Source organism: Lygodium microphyllum, chromosome 2 (assembly GCF_053477565.2).
Source record: "Lygodium microphyllum isolate KBCC chromosome 2, Lygodium_microphyllum_v1.1.10, whole genome shotgun sequence".
In the NCBI taxonomy this organism is placed as follows: Eukaryota; Viridiplantae; Streptophyta; class Polypodiopsida; order Schizaeales; family Lygodiaceae; genus Lygodium; species Lygodium microphyllum.
Genome location: NC_141136.1, coordinates 103,970,280 through 103,990,508, shown reverse-complemented (window position 1 = coordinate 103,990,508; position 20,229 = coordinate 103,970,280). Strand labels below are relative to the sequence as shown.

General features: G+C 44.2%; 1 protein-coding gene and 1 non-coding gene across 2 annotated transcripts in view; both read left to right on the top strand.

Moving 5' to 3' along the window:
• Window positions 1-20,229, top strand: part of SCPL51 (serine carboxypeptidase-like 51) — a 49,714-nt gene that overhangs the window by 9,129 nt on the left and 20,356 nt on the right. The window contains exons 6-9 of the mRNA XM_087696816.1: window positions 12,415-12,458; window positions 12,531-12,598; window positions 12,792-12,897; window positions 16,855-17,063. Coding sequence (XP_087552942.1) covers window positions 12,415-12,458; window positions 12,531-12,598; window positions 12,792-12,897; window positions 16,855-17,063 — 427 coding nt within the window. The remainder of the gene's footprint in view (window positions 1-12,414; window positions 12,459-12,530; window positions 12,599-12,791; window positions 12,898-16,854; window positions 17,064-20,229) is intronic.
• LOC148040121 (U6 spliceosomal RNA) lies at window positions 17,328-17,432 on the top strand. The gene has a single exon (XR_015688733.1). It is a non-coding gene; the product is annotated as a U6 spliceosomal RNA (small nuclear RNA).

The window sequence follows — 20,229 nt, the reverse complement described above, 5'->3', positions numbered from 1 at the left end:
GCTGTTCCTTGTGGGCTTTGTCTTCCCCTTGTTCTCTTGTTGAAAGTGAGATGGTTGGGCTTGTTGGGGTAGAAGAGTGATGCTCCTCTCGGATTGGTAATGGCTTTGGGGTCTCCTCTGCTATTTCTTTTTCCGTCTCCCCTAGAGCTTCTTGAATGATGGCAGTTAACACTCCTCCAAAGCCTATAGTTGAAGCCTTAGAGGCAAGTTGTTTCCTCTCAGACTCTGATGCGGTAGGCGGAGACTCCCCTTTTGCCACCCTTGGTGTTATGGCTAGTACCTTTGCTGATACTTGTATTGTCTTCTGGATGTAGGCGTTCCAATTTATCTTGTTCAAGGTGTTGGCTGCAGGACTCTGTAACAATGGTAGACTTATTTTGTTCATAAGAGCATTATATCTCTGGCTTGAGAAAAGAGTGTGGGCTATTTTAATCTAAAGGCGAATGGTGGGGTCCAGAATATCAACTAGGTTGATTCCATCATTAGTGTAAGCCTTCTTTTTGTCCATCTCGAGCATCCTATGCACATCCCTCTTTGGCCTCTTCTCTGGCTTCTCTGCTAATCCCAGTCTCTTCTCCACAATTTTTGGATTAAGGACAACTCCCACCCTTCTAGAGGTTTTGCCTTGCCTGATGGTCACTGTGCCACTGTTCCTTTGGATGTCGCAAGTCCTCAGGAGTTCCGTGCACCTTCTGTGGTCAGTCTTTTGGCCAATCTTCTCTATGTATTTGTGGAGATTGCGCTGGTCAACTATTTATCTCACCGCGCCTTCCTTGTTCATCAGCTCTCCCAAATTGTTGATGTTGCGATACTTTAGCTGGTTGTAGACTTGCGTTTTAGTGGCCAATCGGTACTTGTGCTCTTCCTCTAAGAAAGGGAGTTGGACTGCCATCTCGAGTTCCTATCATGCTGCAACAACTCACCATTAGTTTACTTGAAATGACTTTTTTTTTTGTGAAAAGATGAGGGGGTTATGAATGTATGCTATGGAAAGATGAAGTGCTCGGATAAAAAATGAAGATTTTTGCTTCAAGCAGTCCACATAGTTCAACTCGGAATTCCATGAACCCTTAAGTATGAATTGATGTTTATAAATCCTTTTTGCTTTTTAAAGTTCGGTTTAAGGTTCAAATCATGTCTTCTTTTCTGTCTTACCCCCTCCCCTCGAGGGGTAATGAAAATATTTCCTAGGATTAAAGGATGAAGAGTGAAGGGCATGAAGCGCATGGGTGCTGTGCTTTACTTTGTCATGAGCCATTCGTAGAAGTTTGGGTTATACTCCAAGTGGGCTTGACAGTTCGTGTCATGAGGTCTAATGCCTCTATATATAATGTAGGTTAGGACATTAGTGAGAAAGTCATCAGAGTTCATCTTGTTGGCAACATGTAGTTCTTCCTCAGTTAGGAGTTGATCCAAATAGGGGATGGGCCATGACATATTCCTCTAATTGCAAAGACTTTGCTTCTGCGATAGGATATGATCAGCCGTTGTATGCGAGCTTGCTCTCGAGAGGTCCCGTTGTCAATCAAGGGTTCGGCCATTTCAGGAATCTTGACGAACACGAACTCATATTTCTCCCAAGTGCATTGCAAGGAGTGTACTTTCATTGCTAATGTCTCGTCGAGGACGCCAAAGTCTAGCCGTTCATGCTCCTGGCTAACATGGTGAATGTGGCATCCAATTGTCTAATGTAGGTGATGATGTCGTCCCCGGTGTTTGTGGCTAGGTCCGAGGCTAAGGCAAGTATAGATCTACGCTTATAGGAGGGTCTAAGACCTGTGGGGGAGGTCAGGGTTTGGTTGAGATGGATAACTCCACTACTGATGTTTGCCTTCTGGGCTGTTCAGTGGGGTGCTTATTGGCCACTTGTGTGATGGATTGGTCTTGCGGCTCAGTCAATGTGTTGCTCTCTGCTTGTGGAGTAGTTGGAATGGTAGAAGTGTCCGGTTGAGTTGGTTTGGATGCAGTAGGTAGTAGTTTTGGTCGATAGACCTGTTGGGGTTTTATAGGTTTGGTGCTTTTTGGGTCAATGGGTTTCTCATTCCTTGCTGGCTTAGCATTTTGTTGAGATGGGCTGGAGGGCCTCGATTGAGGGGCATGCATGCCGCTCGTAGTCTTGGATAACCAAATCGAGTTGTTGCTTTCGTAGTAGCCTTGAGTGCGGAATAGCTCTTTGGGCATCCATCATGGCTTGACCGCTCGTCTGTTTTTGTAATGCCAGCTTTGTCCTTTAGGCCTAGGCCGTGAGGTTTTGTGGTTATTGGTTCGTGCAGTTTGGCTTCTAGGCAACTGTGGTTGGCGTCTGGGCACCCATTTGAGCTGTTGCTCAATGGTCTTGGATGTGGTTCCTTTAGGTGGCAGGTAGTTTTTCTTGGCAGGGTGGGACAAGTTACACCCCCCCTCCTTAGACCTTGCACTTGGTTCCTCTATCGGTGGCATTGCAAGCTGCGATGGAGCTGCGATGCCCTTGCTGAAAGCCGTCGTATTCGAATATTGCCAATGGTGAGGTGAATGGGCCTCAAGTCATAGTCGACATTGCAGTGTGCTTGTTTCTTGAATGTGCGTCCTAGTAGCGATTCCTTACCAGTAGCCTTGGTGTTAGGCATCACGTAGAAGATCACAGGTAGGCTTTCAGACTTGATAGAGACCGCTATTTTGCACTTTCCCAGCAGTGAGTAGGATTGTTTCCCAAATGGGTTGAGTTTAGCGTTAGTAGACTGCAGTTGGGGCTAACCAATGAGGGTCCAATGGTTATGTGTAAGGATATTACAGTCAGCTCTTTGTCAATAAGCATGTCAAAGATATGTGTCTTCTAGGTAGTCATTGATATGCATAGGCAGGCAGGTGCCACTGCTTCCTCATTCTAGTTCTCTATCTCGGTGATAGTGGTAACTCTCACATTTATAGGGGGTTCTATCATTGGAGACTTGTGCAGTGGGTGCATTGGAGGGTAATACTTCTTGAGGTGACTGCCATTGAAGAAGCCTACGTCCTCTCCTTCTAGAGTCTCGAGCTCTACGTTACCAGTTCGACTGATGTTGCGGACCTTGAAAGGCCCCAATCCTTTGAACTTTATCTTTTGCTTACGGCCCTTTACAGAGTACAATAGCACTAGGTCACCTTGCTCAAAGTCACATTGTTTAACATGTTTGTTAAACCAGCTCTTGTGTCTTGCGTTTTCGTAGATTAGTGCACAGGTAGCTAGGAGTCAGGTCTCAAAAAGGCGTTCTAGCTCTACCAGGCGTTCAGTCCATGCCTCCTTGCCATCCCATCTCTCTTTCATTGCCACTCTCAAGCTTGGGACGAAAAACTCCACTGGCAGGATTGCTTTTGTCCCGTAGGTAAGCTTGAATGGTGTTTGCCCTATGGCCATCTTGTAGGTTGTCCTGTAGGCCCATAGCGCTGCCACGAGTTTATTGTCCCAGTCATTGTGTAAGGCAAAGACTACTTTAGTCAGGACGCTCACTAGGATCTTGTTCGTGGATTCTACTTGACTGTTAGCTTGAGGGTAGTATGGTGATGATTTTCTATGAATGATCAAGAATGTAGACAATAAATGGGCAATCACTTCATTAATAAAGTGCATGCCTTGATCACTAACTAGCTCAATTGGATAGCTGAATTGCGAGATCACCTACTCCCAAAGGAACATAGCCGTGGTCCTAGCATCATTCTTTCTCGTGGCTCGAGCTTCGGCCCATTTTGTGAGATAATCTATCGCTACAATGATGTACTTGGCCTACAAGTATTGTGTTGTGGGGCTGATTAGCCCAATAAAGTTGATCCCCCACTTTTCAAAGGGCTGTTGTGCTATTATTGGGGTCAACTTCATCTTGTCTTTATGGATGGGTACTTTGCTCCTTTGACATTCGTCGCAATGCTTCATGAACTTAGTAGCATCGTGGAATAGGATGGCCCACCATAGTTGAGATTATAGCACCTTGCGTGCTGTAGTGTCTTCGTTGAAGTGTCCTCCAACAATTCCACCATGTGCTTCAACAAGCACCTCATGCATTTTATGCTCACATATGCATCTTCGCAACAACCCGTCCTGTCCTAGTCTATAGAGCTAGCCGGCAATTAACTAATAGGGCTGAATCTTAAGAATAAGGTGCTTTAGCTTAGCCTTCTCTATAGGTCTCTTAGGTAATCCATGCTCTAGGACTTGGACTATGTCATCTGGTCAACACGACGTTAGATCGGCCCTGAAAAGGTCTCTTCCATTGGACATGCTAAACATGTGTGTATCGGGCAAGTCATCTACGATGCCGTGTCTAGTGGCTTCACCTGTGGGTAAGTGGGACATATGGTCTGCCATGTAATGCTGCTTACCCTTGCGTACAACCATAGAGAAGTCAAATTCTAGAAGGAGAAGCAACCACCTAGCTATGCATCCTGTAGCGCAAGGTTTGTTCACTAGGTAAAGCAAGGTTTGATGGTCAACGAAAAAGGCTAAGGGTGTAGCCAAAAGATAATGCCAAAACTTCTTTACAGCGAATATCATGGCTAGGCATTCCCTTTCTGTTGTGGAGTAATTCATCTCCGTCTCCGCGAGTTGTCTGCTAGCAAAGCTAATATGACAATCGAGATTATGTTTGCTAGGTTGACATAAAACAGCTTCCATAGCGAACTTCGATGCAATAAATGTGCACATGGAATGTTATGTTCCAATTTGGGGCTTGTAGAATCGGCGCAGTTGTGAGAGTCTTTTTTAGTTCCTCGTAGGCGCGTTGGCACTCCCCGGTCCTCTCGAATACGATTAACAATTCGTAAAGGGACCTAGCGATCAATGCTTAGTTTAAAACGAATCGCCGGTAGTACTTTGTGTGTCCCAGGAAGCACTGAACTCCCTTATAGTTCGTGGGTGGTGGTAGATCGACAATGATTCTGACTTTGGAGAAGTCGGTGGCAATGTCGTTCTTAGACACCATGTGCCCTAGGATACATCCATGCTTCACCCAGAACTAGCACTTCAAGGGGTTCAAGGAGAGGCTATACAGCCTACACCGCTCAAGGACTGCATAAAGTTTATCTAGGTGTTTCCTCCAAGTGGAGTGAATGTATAGATAATCAACAAACACCTCCAGTTCTTGTCTAAGCATGTCTTTAAAAATGGTACACATGAGATGATGAAAGGTAGTTGGTGCATTCGTTAGCCCAAATGGCATGACTATGTAGGCAAACACATCCCATTTCGTTGCAAACGCTGTCTTATGTCTATCATCGGGGTGCATCTGCACTTGGTTATAGCCTGAGAAGCTGTCAAGGAAACTGTAGGCCTTTTTTCTTGCTACTTTTTCGAGCATGTGCTCCATGTAGGGCAGTTGATAGTCATCTCTCTTTGTTGCAGCATTGATCTTTTTATAGTTTAGGCACACTCAAATCTTTCTGTTCTTCTTTAGGACAATCACTATGGGCGATACCCAGTCAGTGTGCTTGATTTTGTAGATGAATCCAACTTCAACAACTTATCGATCTCCTCCTTGAAGGCGTGTGCGTGCTTTGGATTCATTGGGTATGGCCACTACTTAACGGGTGTTGCATCAAGAGTCATCGGGATGTTATGGGGCATGACCCTCGGATTGACTCCTTTGAGTTCATCAAAGGACCAAGCGAATACATCTATGAACTCTCACAGGAGAGCAACGAGATCAACCTCCTCTTGCCTAGTCAGATCGTCAGCTATGAACACAGGTCGAGGCTTTTCCCCTTCCCTTGCCAAGTTGGCGTCCTTGACCTTAGCAAGCCCTTCGATAGGTTCATTTGCTTGTCCTTGCCTCTTAGTTTCTAACAAGATCACTATCCTGTCGTCCTTTTTGAACTTCGTGAAGGGCTTAGGTAGGTCTTGGGGATTTCATTATTCTTTGGCTTCCAATTCCCTTGGCTGCTTTCTCTTGTTCTCCTTCAACCGCCCATGCCTTAGGTGGACTGGGAGGTCCCCTTTTGTGCATTTGGCCTTAGGTGGTCGAGGCATTTCCACTTTTAGAGCTCACTTTTAACTCGGAGTCAAACTCACAACCTTATCTAGAAGAAGGAGTTTCCCCTAGTGGTCGTAGCTTTGAGGTCGATTTTGTTCTAAGGAGTGGTGCAGTACTTAGTTGAACTAATCCCACTTGCTCGTGGTCTATTACCCCTAGGTGGTTCAACCAAGTATGATCGCATTGTGTTCTGAAGACTCCTCTTTCTATCCTAAGGACATTGGCTTTTTGTGGCTTGGAGTCTACTCGTATCTATTCAATCACTTGGTTGTCCGTGCCATACTCTATTGTCTCGGCCTCTTCCTCACTTGCCTCATTTGTAGAGTAGCAGTCTTCATATCCGTCGTTCGAATCGTTATCTTTTGAGACTGTTCATCGTCTCCCAGGTTTCTATTCTCAACTCTCTTCTCGTCCGTAATCAGTGTCCAATTGTACATTAGGTTCAAGTTGTGCACTTGGGTCCACTGCCACTTCAGCTCATCCATGAGATCCTTGAGGGGTTTGAGATTGCCAATTGGGTTACCTGCTAGCCCCTTTGTCAAGTATTCAAGGGTCCCTTGGAGTTTGAGTTTGTTAGACAGAATGTGGAAAGGGACATGTATTGGTTGTTTGCTAGAGCTCCTGGTCATTATACAAAGTGGTACTAATGGCGGGGTCTTACCCTTCGGCAGCTGAGATGTTGTGGCTTTATGGGACTCATTGGCTGTCTTTGCAGCTTGCTTATAATTCTCTTTATCATCTGAGAACGGTAGGTCGATGGTGGCAAGCACATGCATCATATCCCGCTCGTCCTCAAGGCAAGGGATATAGTTCGTTAGTGGCCCATAAGAATTCCTAACTTGTGAGTCTCTTTTCAAGATAGCGGAGATGGCATCTAGGTTGACTGGAGTGGTTTTCTAGGTATTCATCTCGACTCTTACAGCTTGCCTAAGAATATAAAACCGTCGCCCCAATCTTCTCTCACTTGTGCGTTTTGCGTTCAGGGTTAGCCTAGCCGGACGTCGTAGTCCACTCCCTTCATGACTATGAAGTTCATTGAGAACTGGACTCCCGCTATCTTCAAGGGTCAGTCTTTTAGTGTCCCAAATGGCCTAACTTTAATTCCGTTAGCCAGCGTGATGTTAAACCTTGTATTCTCCATAAGTGGGTTACCCCAAGCCTGTAGGACTGCATGGCTAAGCATATTGACTCAAGCTCCCGTATCTACAAGAAAGGGCTACTCCTAATGCGTTGATAGGCAAGATTGTGCGCATCTTTGTGCCTTCCAAAAAGGCATTTACATGCAAAGACTTGGGCACTGAGTTCAAGGCTAAGCTTGGTATGTGCGTTACTGCGCCGTGGTCAAGCAACTCAGGCACTCCAAGCTCATCATGTTGTTCCACCCACTGCTTCAACCCTTGCCATATCGTTGGGTTTTGCCTAAGCAGCTCTCCCAAAAGTAGTCACAGGGGTTGATACCAATGTTGTGAGTAGGTTGATACCAATGTTATGAGTAGGTTGCCAACTGCTTGCTTTCCATTAAGCTCTACACTCTTTTGCCAATGATCTTGTGCATTTTGCCTATCTGTGGCATCTAGGCTCTGTCTATGCAGTGTTACATGGGGTGCGGATGCGTCTCTTGATTTGAATTGAGTAGATGAGACTGGTGTGCTCACACTAGAGAGCTCATTGATCTCGTCTTCGATAATGGGTTCCACATCCTTTAGGTGTGCTTGGGATTCTCTCACCCACTCCTTGACCTTATCAACCACTTTTAATTGGTGCCTCGAATCGGGATATTATTCAACCTTGTCACTTCCCTTTTTTGCTGCCTTAGGGGCAGATGTCTTTGCTTTTGCGTTCGTTACTTGCTTCCCCTTTGGTAACGTGGTGGCACTATTTGTTTCAAGCGTAATCTTCGTCTTAGCCCTTTTTTTCCTTCATCTATGGCTTTTCTTTTCTATTGAAGCTGCATTGAGGTTGCTAGGTCTTGATAATGAAATACCAGCTTGCTTTGCTTGTGCTTGGGTCATGACATTCAGGGAAATTAGCATGACTTCGCCATCAAGTGTTTCAACTCCGAACAATCACAATGGTACGCAGCACTTTTATATTTAAAATGTGCATTTCCTCTTTTGCGCTTGCCCTAAACTTTTAAGGTTGTCTTTGCACTTTGGCATTTTCTCCTATTTCTTCAGCTGGGCCACCTTTTTGCTCTTTCCCCTGCGTCTTTTTAATTTTCTTTTTGCTTTCTTTGCACCGGGGTTAACACCACTTCTCCTCTTTTAAACTTCATCTTCTAAGTTTCACTTCTCATTCAAACTTCTAGTATTCTCCCTCACCTTAGTGTTAAGAGTGAAGTAGTGCGGAAGCGTATGACCAAGATAAAGAGTGAACAGAGAGAGGAGAGAGAGAAAGAGACAGTGGAACGCAGAAAATCTAGAGTGAAGAATGTTGTATAAGGATGCAGATATGTACATGGGTGTCGAGAGTATGTCTGTGTATGTTTCCACCTCAAAGATCTCACACTCTGTGAACCTGGAGGATAGTCTTCACGATCAGCAACTCGGAAACCTGAGATCAAAATTACCCGACCTATCCTGCTATGCCATGTGGCACTTCTTTGCCTACCGCCTCTACTGACGTCAGTTGTATGGACAATTGCCATGTGGTTTGCCTGGTACGACTGCAAAAAACTGCTCAGAACCGGAACTATTCCTCTTGGTCCAAGACCTTAGGAACCAACTCCTCCCACCGAAGAGTCTCAGACCGCCATGAGGCAATCAAGGCGGAATAAAAACCATTGAAATGCGGTGGTAACTGTGAAAGAAGAGTTATCGCCATGTCTTTAGAAGTGATCACCTTCCTTGCGTTTTGTACTTGCATCTGAAGCTGCCTTAGCTTGTTAATATGCTCCTGCATAGAAGATGACTTGTTGACACTCATGGTCCTCATTTACATTTCCAAAGAAACTTTTTTCATGACGGTCATGCGATTATACATCTGATCAAGTTCCAACCATATCTCTCGGGTCATTGTCAAATGCTCTATATGAGAGATCATAGCTGTAGTGCATGAGAGAAATAAAACGAGCGGATGTGAGCATTGAGTTTGTCCCAATGTGCCTGAGCCTTTGCGAACTCCAACGTATCACTTGAAGAGAGTCTAGACTCATCTTGCGAAGAAGGACGATGAATGGCCTCCGTAACAAGCTCCACCAAATCATAAGACTCTAAAATGGCAAGCATGATAATTTGTCAGATGTAGTGATTCTCGCCATTGAGCTTTCAATTTGATGGAAGAGCCGGTAACACGGGCACCTTGCGGTCCATGATCGTCTGAAACTTTGTCTCGGCCTCGGAGGACATCTTCACCTACAATGCTTGCACAAAACACAAAAAGAGTCCCTCTGACTGTGTGAATGCAGCCTGCTAGGGCTCTTCATTGGTCATCCCGCTCTTTCTTCACCTGCCAGAGGCGATGAAAAGGTAAAATCTGCACTTGAAGGCCCAAAATGCAGCCTTTTTCCTTCTCAAACGGCAAAAATCAGCAACAACTTCAGCAAATCTGCTCCTTTCTTGCACGCCCACACTTGCCTCAGCCTTGTTTTGATGCGCAGTCTTCTTGCTCGCCCTTGAACACTGAAAACGCAGCCTTCTCGTGTTGAAATCTCCTCTTTAGGTAGGTCTACCCTTGGTGAGTCCTTCAATGCTTTGATACCATGTCAGAGTGAAGCAATGCGGAAGCGTATGACTAAGACACAGAGAGAGAGAGAGAGAGAGAGAGAGAGAGAGAGAGAGAGAGGGCAATCTCCATGATCAGCAATCCGGAAACTGCTGTGCCACATGGCACTTGCTTTGCTTACCACTTGCTTACGTCAGCTGTACGGATGGTTTGCCACGTGGCTTGCTTGGTACTGCAAAAAATCGCTCAGAATTGGAACTGCTTGTCCATGGAATGTCAATCTCTAACACTTAGCCCTTATAAAAGGACATGCCTTCCTCTCATCTCATCATCACAAATCAGCCTTCATCTTCTTCAATCTCCCTCTATTAAGCTCAAGCCTCATCCACCTTCCATTCAAGCTTCATCTACATATTAATTGACTCTCTATCTCCCTCTCACTTTCCCTTTCCCTCTTCCTCTTGCACTTTAACCTACTCTCCCTCTCCCACTTTCATCCACACCTTCTCTCCCTCTCCCTCTCCCTCTTTCATCGACATCCCCTCTTCCTCTCCCTCTTTTTTCTCTCCCTCTCCCTCTTTCTCACTTTCATCTATACTCCCTCTCCTTCTCCCTTTCCGTGGTATATCTTTAAGTTGCACTTAATCCTTAAGAGTGTCCAATCTCACAATGTCTATGCTGATCACTCAGTTTAGCTTTGGGCGGCTGAGTCCAAGTGTGGGACAGTCAAGGCTATAGAAACATGGAAGTGCATCTATCTTCATTCATGCAAGCACTTTCTATTTACCCAAGGAACACCAAGATTATGATAGGCATATGACAACTCATTTAAAATCAACACTAGATCGATGCTAGTTTCCTATCTAATAATGGAGAAAATGAGAAGTACACCAAGTACACCAAATTTAGAGTAGCACTCCAGCACTAGGGCTGTTTGCGGACATTTTTTATTTACCTACCTAATAGACATAGGACAACCCATTTAAAGTCAACACTAGATTGATGCTAGTTTCCTACGGTCATCCCTTATCTCACCCACCTAGAAGGCCCACTCTAAGCCTAGAGCCTTCAAAAGGAAATCAAGAAAAGGAAAACTTCAAAAGCTAGGCTTAGAGTGGGCCACCATAGCTACCTAATAGACATAGGACAACCCATTTAAAGTCAACACTAGATTGATGCTAGTTTCCTATGGTCATCCCTTATCTCACCCACCTAGAAGGCCCACTCTAAGCCTAGAGCCTAGGCTATGGTGGGCCTAGAGCCCTTCTTTTGAAGTTTTCCCTTATCTAGTTGACTTTTGATGTGTGCCACCATAGCAGTTGGGATGCCAGTTTGACTTCCTAGAGTGCAACAGGGAAATCTGCACTTAAGGTTGGTCATATAAATGAGGTGGCAGCTGGTGCAATTCCTCGACAAAGGAACACCTTGAACATGAAGTTTTGGCAATATTTAGATAATCAGAAAATGTATCAGATTTGTAATTCCCATTTTTCCCATCTATTCATTGTTTCCCAACCAGATGTTTCTTTATTTATGTTTTCTTTACTTTACTTGGGAAACATGATACTAGATAGTCTTTTGAGTTTCAGATGTATCTGAATTTGTCTTATAAGAAGATTTGGCTCCTTGTGAGCGTTAATACAACTCTCTCTCTCTGGTTAGTCCATTGGTTTACTCTTGGGAGTGTGGGGGGATTGGCAGAGGTTTAAATCCTGCTTGAGGTTCGAGTCCTGACAATGGAATTGCTCTTTAAATTGGGGGAATGCACAAAGTATGGGAGACGCGCATACACAAGCGCGACAACCCCCCCCACACCCAAAAAAAAAAAAAAAAAACCAACCGAAAACAAAAAAAGGCCCCAGGCAGTAGTTTGAGTTTTGATGCTGTTCACATGAGCCTCTCCTCCATCAAATACCCACTCTCAGGTACAAGTTAGTGTCTTTTACATGCCCTCTTGATGCAATGTTGAGTAACAAGATTATAAATGACAAAATTAAATTTGAAATCTTGAAACCATGGATATCCCATCCTTTGGCCATAGTTTAGATATACCTTGAAGATAGCTAGTCCTAATGGATGAAGGATATTCTACAGTAATAGTAATGAAAAGAAATTGTGTGGGGTGCCCGGACTGCTATATAATGTTGAATGCAGCAAAGTTGTGTCTCAAGTCAATACACATTGATAAGGCTAGACTCATGAATCATCTCCCGTGTTCTAGTACAAGATCCTAAAGTACATCCAAGAAGAAGCCAATCTCAAGGCACCCACAAGATGTGGGTGTTTGATACTTGTTGTGGAGGCTCCCCCTCTCAAACACCACTTCTTGGACTTGAACTAGGATATAGTGTCCATGTTACTAGAAGACGTCCTTGGAGGAAGAGGAGTCCCATCTTTGATTTGGTGAACCAGGTAATAGTCTCCATGTTACCAAAATACCTCTGAAGAAGATATCTTTGCTCCTAAAAGAAATACCAGTGTTCCCACCAGTGGATGGAAATTAGTCTCTTCTTTTGAGGACAATCTCTAGTGAGAAACCCACTCTTACCATACTAAAGCATTTCCAGCAGCTGTTTTGGTGGTAAATTTCCTTCCTCTCAAAGGATCCAATTCTGTAACTTAATTATTGATGGATTGAAATCAACTTGTGGAGCTGCTTTGTCGAATTTAAATAAGGAAAAAAATTTCGTAGTTATTATGTCAGTTTTCTGTCTCGATACAATGAAGTCCAAAAGAGAATACAAATACTTTTCTTGAACTTCTACAACTGCAGGGGTTGCATTAGGAGATAGTTGGATTTCCCCGGTGGATTTTGTGGTAAGCCTCAGTAAAATTCAAGCTTGAGGAGTTATAGCGGAGTTGTGGCTTAAAAATTTCGTGTAAATGCAGCTTTCTTGGGGCCCTGTCTTGAAGCAGTTCTCAAGGATAGATGAGGTTGAAGAGGAGCTTATTTATGAGTACGTGCAATCCTATGGTTCACTGGCAACAAAGCTAGCTCATAATATTTTGTCTTTGAACTTCCTATGCACTCAGAATTTTTTTTTGCAATGTTGTTACTGACTTGGCTAATGATGCGCTTAAAAGTACATAAAGCTTCAAGGAATTTCTTTTATTTGACCAAAAGTTTTACAAACTGTTTTATATCAACAGGGAAGCTAACAAAGTAAAAGTAGAAGTCAAAAGCGGGTTATACATGAATGCAACCAGAGGTTGGAGCCGTTTGGAAAGTCTTGTCTTGAGATTGAGCAACAATGTGGTATGTAATTGCACATCAAAGAATCTAATGCTTCTTGTATGACAGATTCCTGGGCCTCTTCGTTGTTTCTGTTTCATTGACAACAAATAACTTTATTCTGTGCTACTTCAGACAGAAAGGAGATTCCTTCATTTTCACATTGTGCTGGAAACCAATTGCTGATTATAAATGAAGCTCATTGTGGCTTTATATGGATTGGTGGTCACAGTCACAACGTCTCAAATTTTTAGTAAAGCTGCTAGCATCAGGCTTTGCTATTTAGAACAAGAAATTTGCAAGAGTGTCAAAGAGCTTACATGGTATGTTTCCTATGTAGTGTGGGTACAGAAGGTGACATTCAAGGATAAGCTTCTTGATCATTCACCAAAGGACCCAAAGAACAAGTTACAAGACATATCAAGGTGTTGATGAAGGCATTCCACTTGGCTATTACTTTGTGTGCGTATTTTACTTTACAAGCTTAGGATGGAAACTGGCAGCACAATTATAAAAGATCATTGCAAAATCATAATTTTTATCAATCTGCTGCGATATGTGATCGACTTATTCAATTGAGTCCAGTAGGTTCTACGTGTGTTTTTATTGAAAGCGTTGCCAAATTCAGGTGGATCTACTCCAGCTAGTAAAGAAAGCATTTCCAAGTTTGGTGGACCTGGCAACAGGTGATATTTTGACAGTTGCTGAAGGCAGATAACAATACAACATTGAAAATGTCTCAATTGCAAGAACTGTACAATAGAAGCATTCTCTCTTGATGATCAAAAGATACTAGTGGACTGTGAAAGAGTTGTTGCCAGGAAATAAAAAGCAGAAACTTTGAAGTAAACAAGATAAATTTTTGTAATCATAGCCTTGATTAAAGATGTGGATCTCAATTGGGAAAGGACTTTAGGTGTATGTCAACCATCCACCCTATCCCAAGCTTTTTCAACACTAACTCGGTTTCATTTAAGCTTCACAAATGTACCCTCACACTTCAACACCAAGAAAACCCAGAGAAATGGTTTGGTGATTGTGAGTTTTGGTCGAATTTACTTGCCTTGGTAAAGAATGGTCTTCGTTTTATTGAAGCATTAAAGACAAGGAAAAGCAAAAAAGACTAGTTCATCCCATGAGCTACATAAAAGCAAACCCTAATGATGTATCTTTTTGAAGCAGCAGCAACTAGCCACGACTTTGGAACACTAATTTTGGTAAGGCTACATTGTTACATCTGCAAAAGCTTGCCAACAGAGGTCTTAACTGTTTCAAGCTAGTACAAGGTAATGCACTTGTGACTCCTACAGGTGTGTGAAACCATGGCAACATCTGTTGCTCACTTTGTTCTTACCTCTCTGTACCTTTGGAAAATGGTTTTAGTGGCTTTTTTCATGCAAAGGCTTGTCCTAAAAACCCCCTCAGAAGAGAGGGCTCTCTTGGGGTTCTCTTTGAGAAACTAATGGTACTCTTTTTTTTAATTGAAGAAAGTTTGGAAACATGACCAAGTGTTTCATTTCTTTCTTCAAAACCTGATCTAAATTGATAAATTATGATTCTGAAAGAACAAGAAAAAGTCGTTCCTTGAACCACCTTCTAGGAAGAAGAAAGAGCCTCAGCCCAAATACCAATGGAACTTGCCAAAAAATCACAGGTATTTAATTTTTTAATTCCAGTAAATCGACGACACAGATTTGAGAGAAAAGGATCTAGGCAATAGAGGCACATTCACAGAGCATGATCATGAGAAGGCCTCAACTCATTGACAAAGACAACTGTCATCCACTCAAGTTTCTGTAGTAAGGCTGGGCAGTTATCTTCCATCAAAATTCTCAACAATGGAAAATAGAGGTTACAATACAGATGATCATCCTCTAGTGAGCTGTGCCTCATTACAATCAAGTCTTCTGCACAAGACACCTCAAAATCCTACATATATGATGATCAATCAAATGCATCTTGAGATGACAAGAATGCAGAATTCAGGCTCTGGTCAAATCCTGGCTGCAAACAATCAGCTTAGAATGGCTGAATTAGTGTAAACCACCCTTTGACAGCTTCTGGAAAAATGTTTGTTGCAAAGAACCAGATTGAAAAAAGGCCTGAATAGGAGCATATAAAGTCTGCCCTTAAAAAAAAAAAAGTAAAAATCAGCCTCATCTAACAAAATCAATATAGTAGACAGCCTTCTCTAATCACAATGGGGCTTGCGCTGCTGATGAAAACAGTACATGAGCCTCTTTGGTATGGTGATGACAACAGATGATGCCACTTGGCTATGATGAAGTTGTGGACAGCTCACCTTGGGCTGAGAGGGTTTGTGAATGAATTTTCAGCGAAAACAATCATTTCTATGGATTTGAGATGGATTTTGGCTTCCTTTGATGCACTCAAATAGACATAATGTAAGAATTGATGGCTCAAATCCAAACACTGGCCATAATATCCAGGATTACTCCTTGGATAAATGTACTTGAGGCCATACATCCTTGGATAAATGTACTTCAAACACTGTGACCATAATATCCAGGACCACTTCTTTGATAAATGTGCCATAGATCTAATTCTTGACCCCTTGGACTGTTCTTGAAGTCGAATCCTGATCCTCTAGGTCATTGTCAGAATCAAATTACCTGGATTGTTCTTTGGATCCTATGTTGATTTGCTAGGTCATTGGTATGAGCTATCTGTATCCTAGCTAGCAATACATCTCTTCATATTTCAAGACTAACTGCATTGTCCTCCCATGTTTGACAATGTCTCTGATTTTATGATCATGGAAAACAGTCTTTCAACATTCTATCATCCCCTCGTAAAGGTTTGTCCAAGTTGTCCATTCTAATAATATGGAGCAATAATTCTTTTTTCAATCATGGTGGTGACAACTTCTCTTTGCCCAATCTTGAACAGTGGAAAGGAGAAAAACTAGATAATCTGATGCAAAGATCCTCCTACTCTCAAATGGCTGAATCATAGGAATCCAGCTCTATGCACAAAATGGAAGATATTCGTCACCGAGAAGAATAGGTTTGACTGGCAAATGGCTGAATCATAGGAATCTAGCTCTATGCACAAAATGGAAGACATTCGTCACTGAGAAGAATAGGTTTGACTGGCAAGACAACGATGATGCAGATTTGTATTGACAAAACATAGGGGCTAGAATATTTTTATCCAGGGAGCAAACGCCTCAATAAAGGAAGCTTTAGGAACTTGCCATAGGGCTTTGCCTACTGAAATCAATGAAGTAGGAGCTCCCTATGATGAAATTGATGATGGAATCTGCTGTGCTAGCCATCCTAAATAGTTGGTGGCTCATGACCATGGCAGCCTCTTATAAATACCATTTTAATGCATTGCATTCTGTCTTTTGGCTTTCTAAAATGTGTTCCAGCTTTTTGATGAATTTCAGCTCTTCTGAGTTTCCAGCTTTTAGTATATACTATAGATTTATTTTGCAATTTTCATAATGTTTTGCCCAAAATTGAGGCCTTTGATGTCAGATTGAAAGGGGATCTTGGGATCTTTGGATTTGCTGCTTCTGTATGATCCATAATCTTTAGGTTGTTCGAATATGGAAAAGGCGCTTTTGGTCTTTGGCAAATATTTGTTCTGCAGAACCAATATCTGTCAAAATCAGAAACTCAAAACTAAAGGCTTGAGTGCGTACATGGCATCTGTGAAGCCAATCAAGACCAGTTACTTAGAAATCCATGCTATGTATCATTCATGAGTAGACCATTACTGCCAGCAGTCATATGGCAAGTGCTTCATGTTCCTGCAAGTTTTGGTGACCCACTCTGCAAAACCACCTCTATTTTTTGCAGGAACATCTGAGACATGTAATGACAATCATATTCAGAAGTGTTGTCTTGTTGGCTGCATTCAAAATTCCATGGTGTGTGTTCATGTGACAAAGTATAGTGTATCATATGTGTACAATAATCAAGTTTCCTTGAGTAAAGCTATATTCTCTTGCAGGACTTCTACAATTTGCTCATGGATGAAAATGGTTCATCAACTTCATTAGCCTCAACAGATTATCAAAGCAAAAACCTCTTTTTAAGGTTTGGTACGTATGTAAAGCAGTTGAAAAGGCTGAAGGAGCAGGTGCAAGTACCTTTGGATCTAACATCCCTCATGAATGGTCCAATTCGAGAGAAGCTACAAATAATTCCCTCCTCAGTTATGTAGGTTTATGTCTTTACTTAACCCCTTCCTCATGTGCATTTGTGTCTTATGTATTGTGTTACAATGCATACAAAGAGAGACTAATGAAATGAAATGATATATTAACATCTGCAAAAAGGCCAAAATGATATGTGAGACCATGAGTTACAATCATCTGTATGACGGTACAATTGTCTGGAAAGAACAGTAAATGAGAAAATGTGATGAACAGGGGTAAAAGAGAGAGAGAGAGAGAGAGAGAGAGAGAGAGAGAGAGAGAGAGGGCATCTCTTCGGAGGCATCTGATAAAATTGGAACGATACAGAGAAGATTAGCATGGCCCCTGCGCAAGGATGACACGCACAAATAGAGAGAGAGAGGGCCATTCCCTACGTGCTGCCTAACCTGCTACCTCCCTGTGCGCCTGTTGTCGCCCTGTGCCCGCACGCCACACGCACCTGTGTGCCTGCAGTCCTGTTGCCCTACTTCTACAGAGTGGGGGACAGCTTCAGTTTACTGTCCGCCTGTTCTGCGTCCCTTCATGGTGCCCTGTGACACTGCCCTGCCTCATCAGTTGCCAGCACTGGCCTGTGTGCCCTACCCTAATCTGCCCCTCTGCAGATCTGTGCAGCCATGTAGAGAGAGAGAGAGAGAGAGAGAGAGAGAGAGAGAGAGAGAGAGAGAGAGAGAGAGAGAGAGAGAGAGAGAGAGAGAGAGAGAGATGGGCTGCCTGCAGTCCACCCCTGCTCTGTATTAACTATCCGTCCTGCAGACAGGGCTTCTTCAGCCCGCAACTTGTCTACTCTACCTTGCTACCTGACAGGACTGCACTGCCTGTCTGCTCCCGCTCCTTCATGGCAGATCTGAATTCGATTGATATGGCTCAGGGTGCTGCAGCCCTGGATCCAGACATGGATGTGGAAGAACATGCTGTGGAAGAAGACATGGTGCCCTCTCCCTGAGTGCCAGCTCTGTGTTCGGAGCAAAGTGGATCGGTGGGAAGGCATCAGCCGAGTGTATGCAGGGGGACTGCACTGGAACCCCCTGGGGATGGTGGAGGACCGGCTGCAATCTCGGGTGATACGCTAGCTCCATGTGTTGGTGGTGCGGGTGCTTCCTGGTCTGTTGGCGCAGGGTATAGCCGCTGGTCTGCCTGTTGGGGTTGTCCTTGGCCTGCAGAACGTCCGCCTATCCACAGTCTTAAGGACTCCATCCAGTCTGCTTACCGGCACCCTAGCCAGGATCACGTGAGTGGTGCCCCTTGGAAAGGGATGCTTCAGACTCCAGTTCAGCTCACCCGAGCAGATGGAGGCAGTGCTTGCTACCAGCCCGCTTGATGTTAGGACCTTAGTAGCATACTTTGACAGACGGATCAAGGGCTGGGACTATTAATTGCTTGGAGATGGCACTGCCATCACCATCTCTTTTCCTGGCCTTGATGAGTATTTTATGCCATACCTTTCTGAGATTGGCAGTGCATTCGGCCACACCATATAGAGGGATAGGACTTTTGTTGACGCAGTCTCAGAAGGCTCACATAGATACCCATCGGTCCGAGTGATAATACCCATAGAGTCTTTGCAATGCGTTCCCTAGAATATTAGAATTCCCTCCATTCACGGGGGCTTTCTTATCCAACCAGTCTCTTATATAGGTCTCCCTGGTCAGTGCTTTGCTTGCAGGATGATTGAACATCTTGCAGCTGAATGCCCCAAGACACGCCGATGCCAGAGTTCCTTTAGGGATGAGGGAGGTGGTAGACTTGAGACGCGTTAGAGGAGTGATGCAGAGCGCTAGAGATGGCGCAAGGCTAGACAGAGGAGGAGATAGTGCCAGCGAAGAGAGCGCGCTGATGAGAGGCAGAGACACGAGGCCCTAGAGCCGAGACGGTGGAGAGTGATCAAGGACCTCAGGCCGTCAGCCCATGCAGAGCCACTGCAGCCCCCCACTGCTCCCATAGACGCTCCTATGGATGCCCAAGAGCCAGAGGTCCCACAGCCATTTAAAAGGGTAGCATTGAAGATGGATGTGATTCAGCCCATGGAGGCAGCAATACCAGTAGCTTCTTAGGAGCTACAACAGGCTTCGGATACGCCACAGTCCCCTAGACCATTGCTCCATCAGGTTGAGCTTCCCGAGCTTAGCCCATCTCAAGTACCCGACACACAGCAGGCAGGGGAGGCCATGATAGCATAGGACAATGAGCAGGAGGTAGAGGACTCAGATGCCTACTCTGAGGACTTCCCCCCATCACACCCCGCAACAGAGATAGTGGAGAGGACACATGATCAGGTATATACTAGGAGGCAGCAGAGGCAGGCATGGGATGTACAGCCATGCCGGTCCGAGAGGTTGAGACACACTCCATGAGGATACTCTCATGGAATGTACGAGGCTTCGGAGGTCATCACTTTAGGCAGGGACGGAGCCTCATGCGATAGGTTCTGCCAGAGCTCTAGTAGGAGGATCGATTGATTTTCTTACGTTACAAGGGCACCATCTTTTGGCAGACAGGATATCTCAATGTTTCGGGAAGCTGTTGTCAAGTTAGAGTCACACTTATTGGGCAGCAGCTGTAGGTGCTACCGAAATATAGGCTGGAGTATGTATATGTGTTGGGGAGGAGCAGTGGACTCAGTTGGTATAGGGTTGGGGTATTCTGATTCCAGGGAGAGCCACCTGGGTCTCGGTGAGAGTGGAGGAGGCACTCATTGGTTTGTTGGCCATTTACACCCCGAATGGCCAACGAGACAGGAGACAGTTTTGGACCACCCTCAGTCAGTCTCTATCACAGGTTGATCATTGGATGGTAGGGGGTGACTTTAACATGGTGGAGGCTCTTGAGGACAAGAGAGGCAGATGCACAGAAATCATTAGGGGAGGAGAGCAGGCTGCTTGGGAGGAGTTCTTATTCCAGATTAGAGGCTAGGACCCATGGTTCACAGCAGAGTTTGGCAGGACCATAGGCTCACTTCAGTTCTCTAGGAGAGACAGGGCAATAGGAGCTAGGACTTTCTCTAGGATTGATCGATTTTATGTGGATGACAGGGCCTGCGATAGAGGCAGCCTTACAGGCATCATACCTGGCACGACCCTCTCGGACCACTCACCGATTCAAATACTTCTTCTTGAGAGAGTAGGGGGACCCCATTCTAGTGTCAGGATTCCAGAGCACTTGTTTTATGA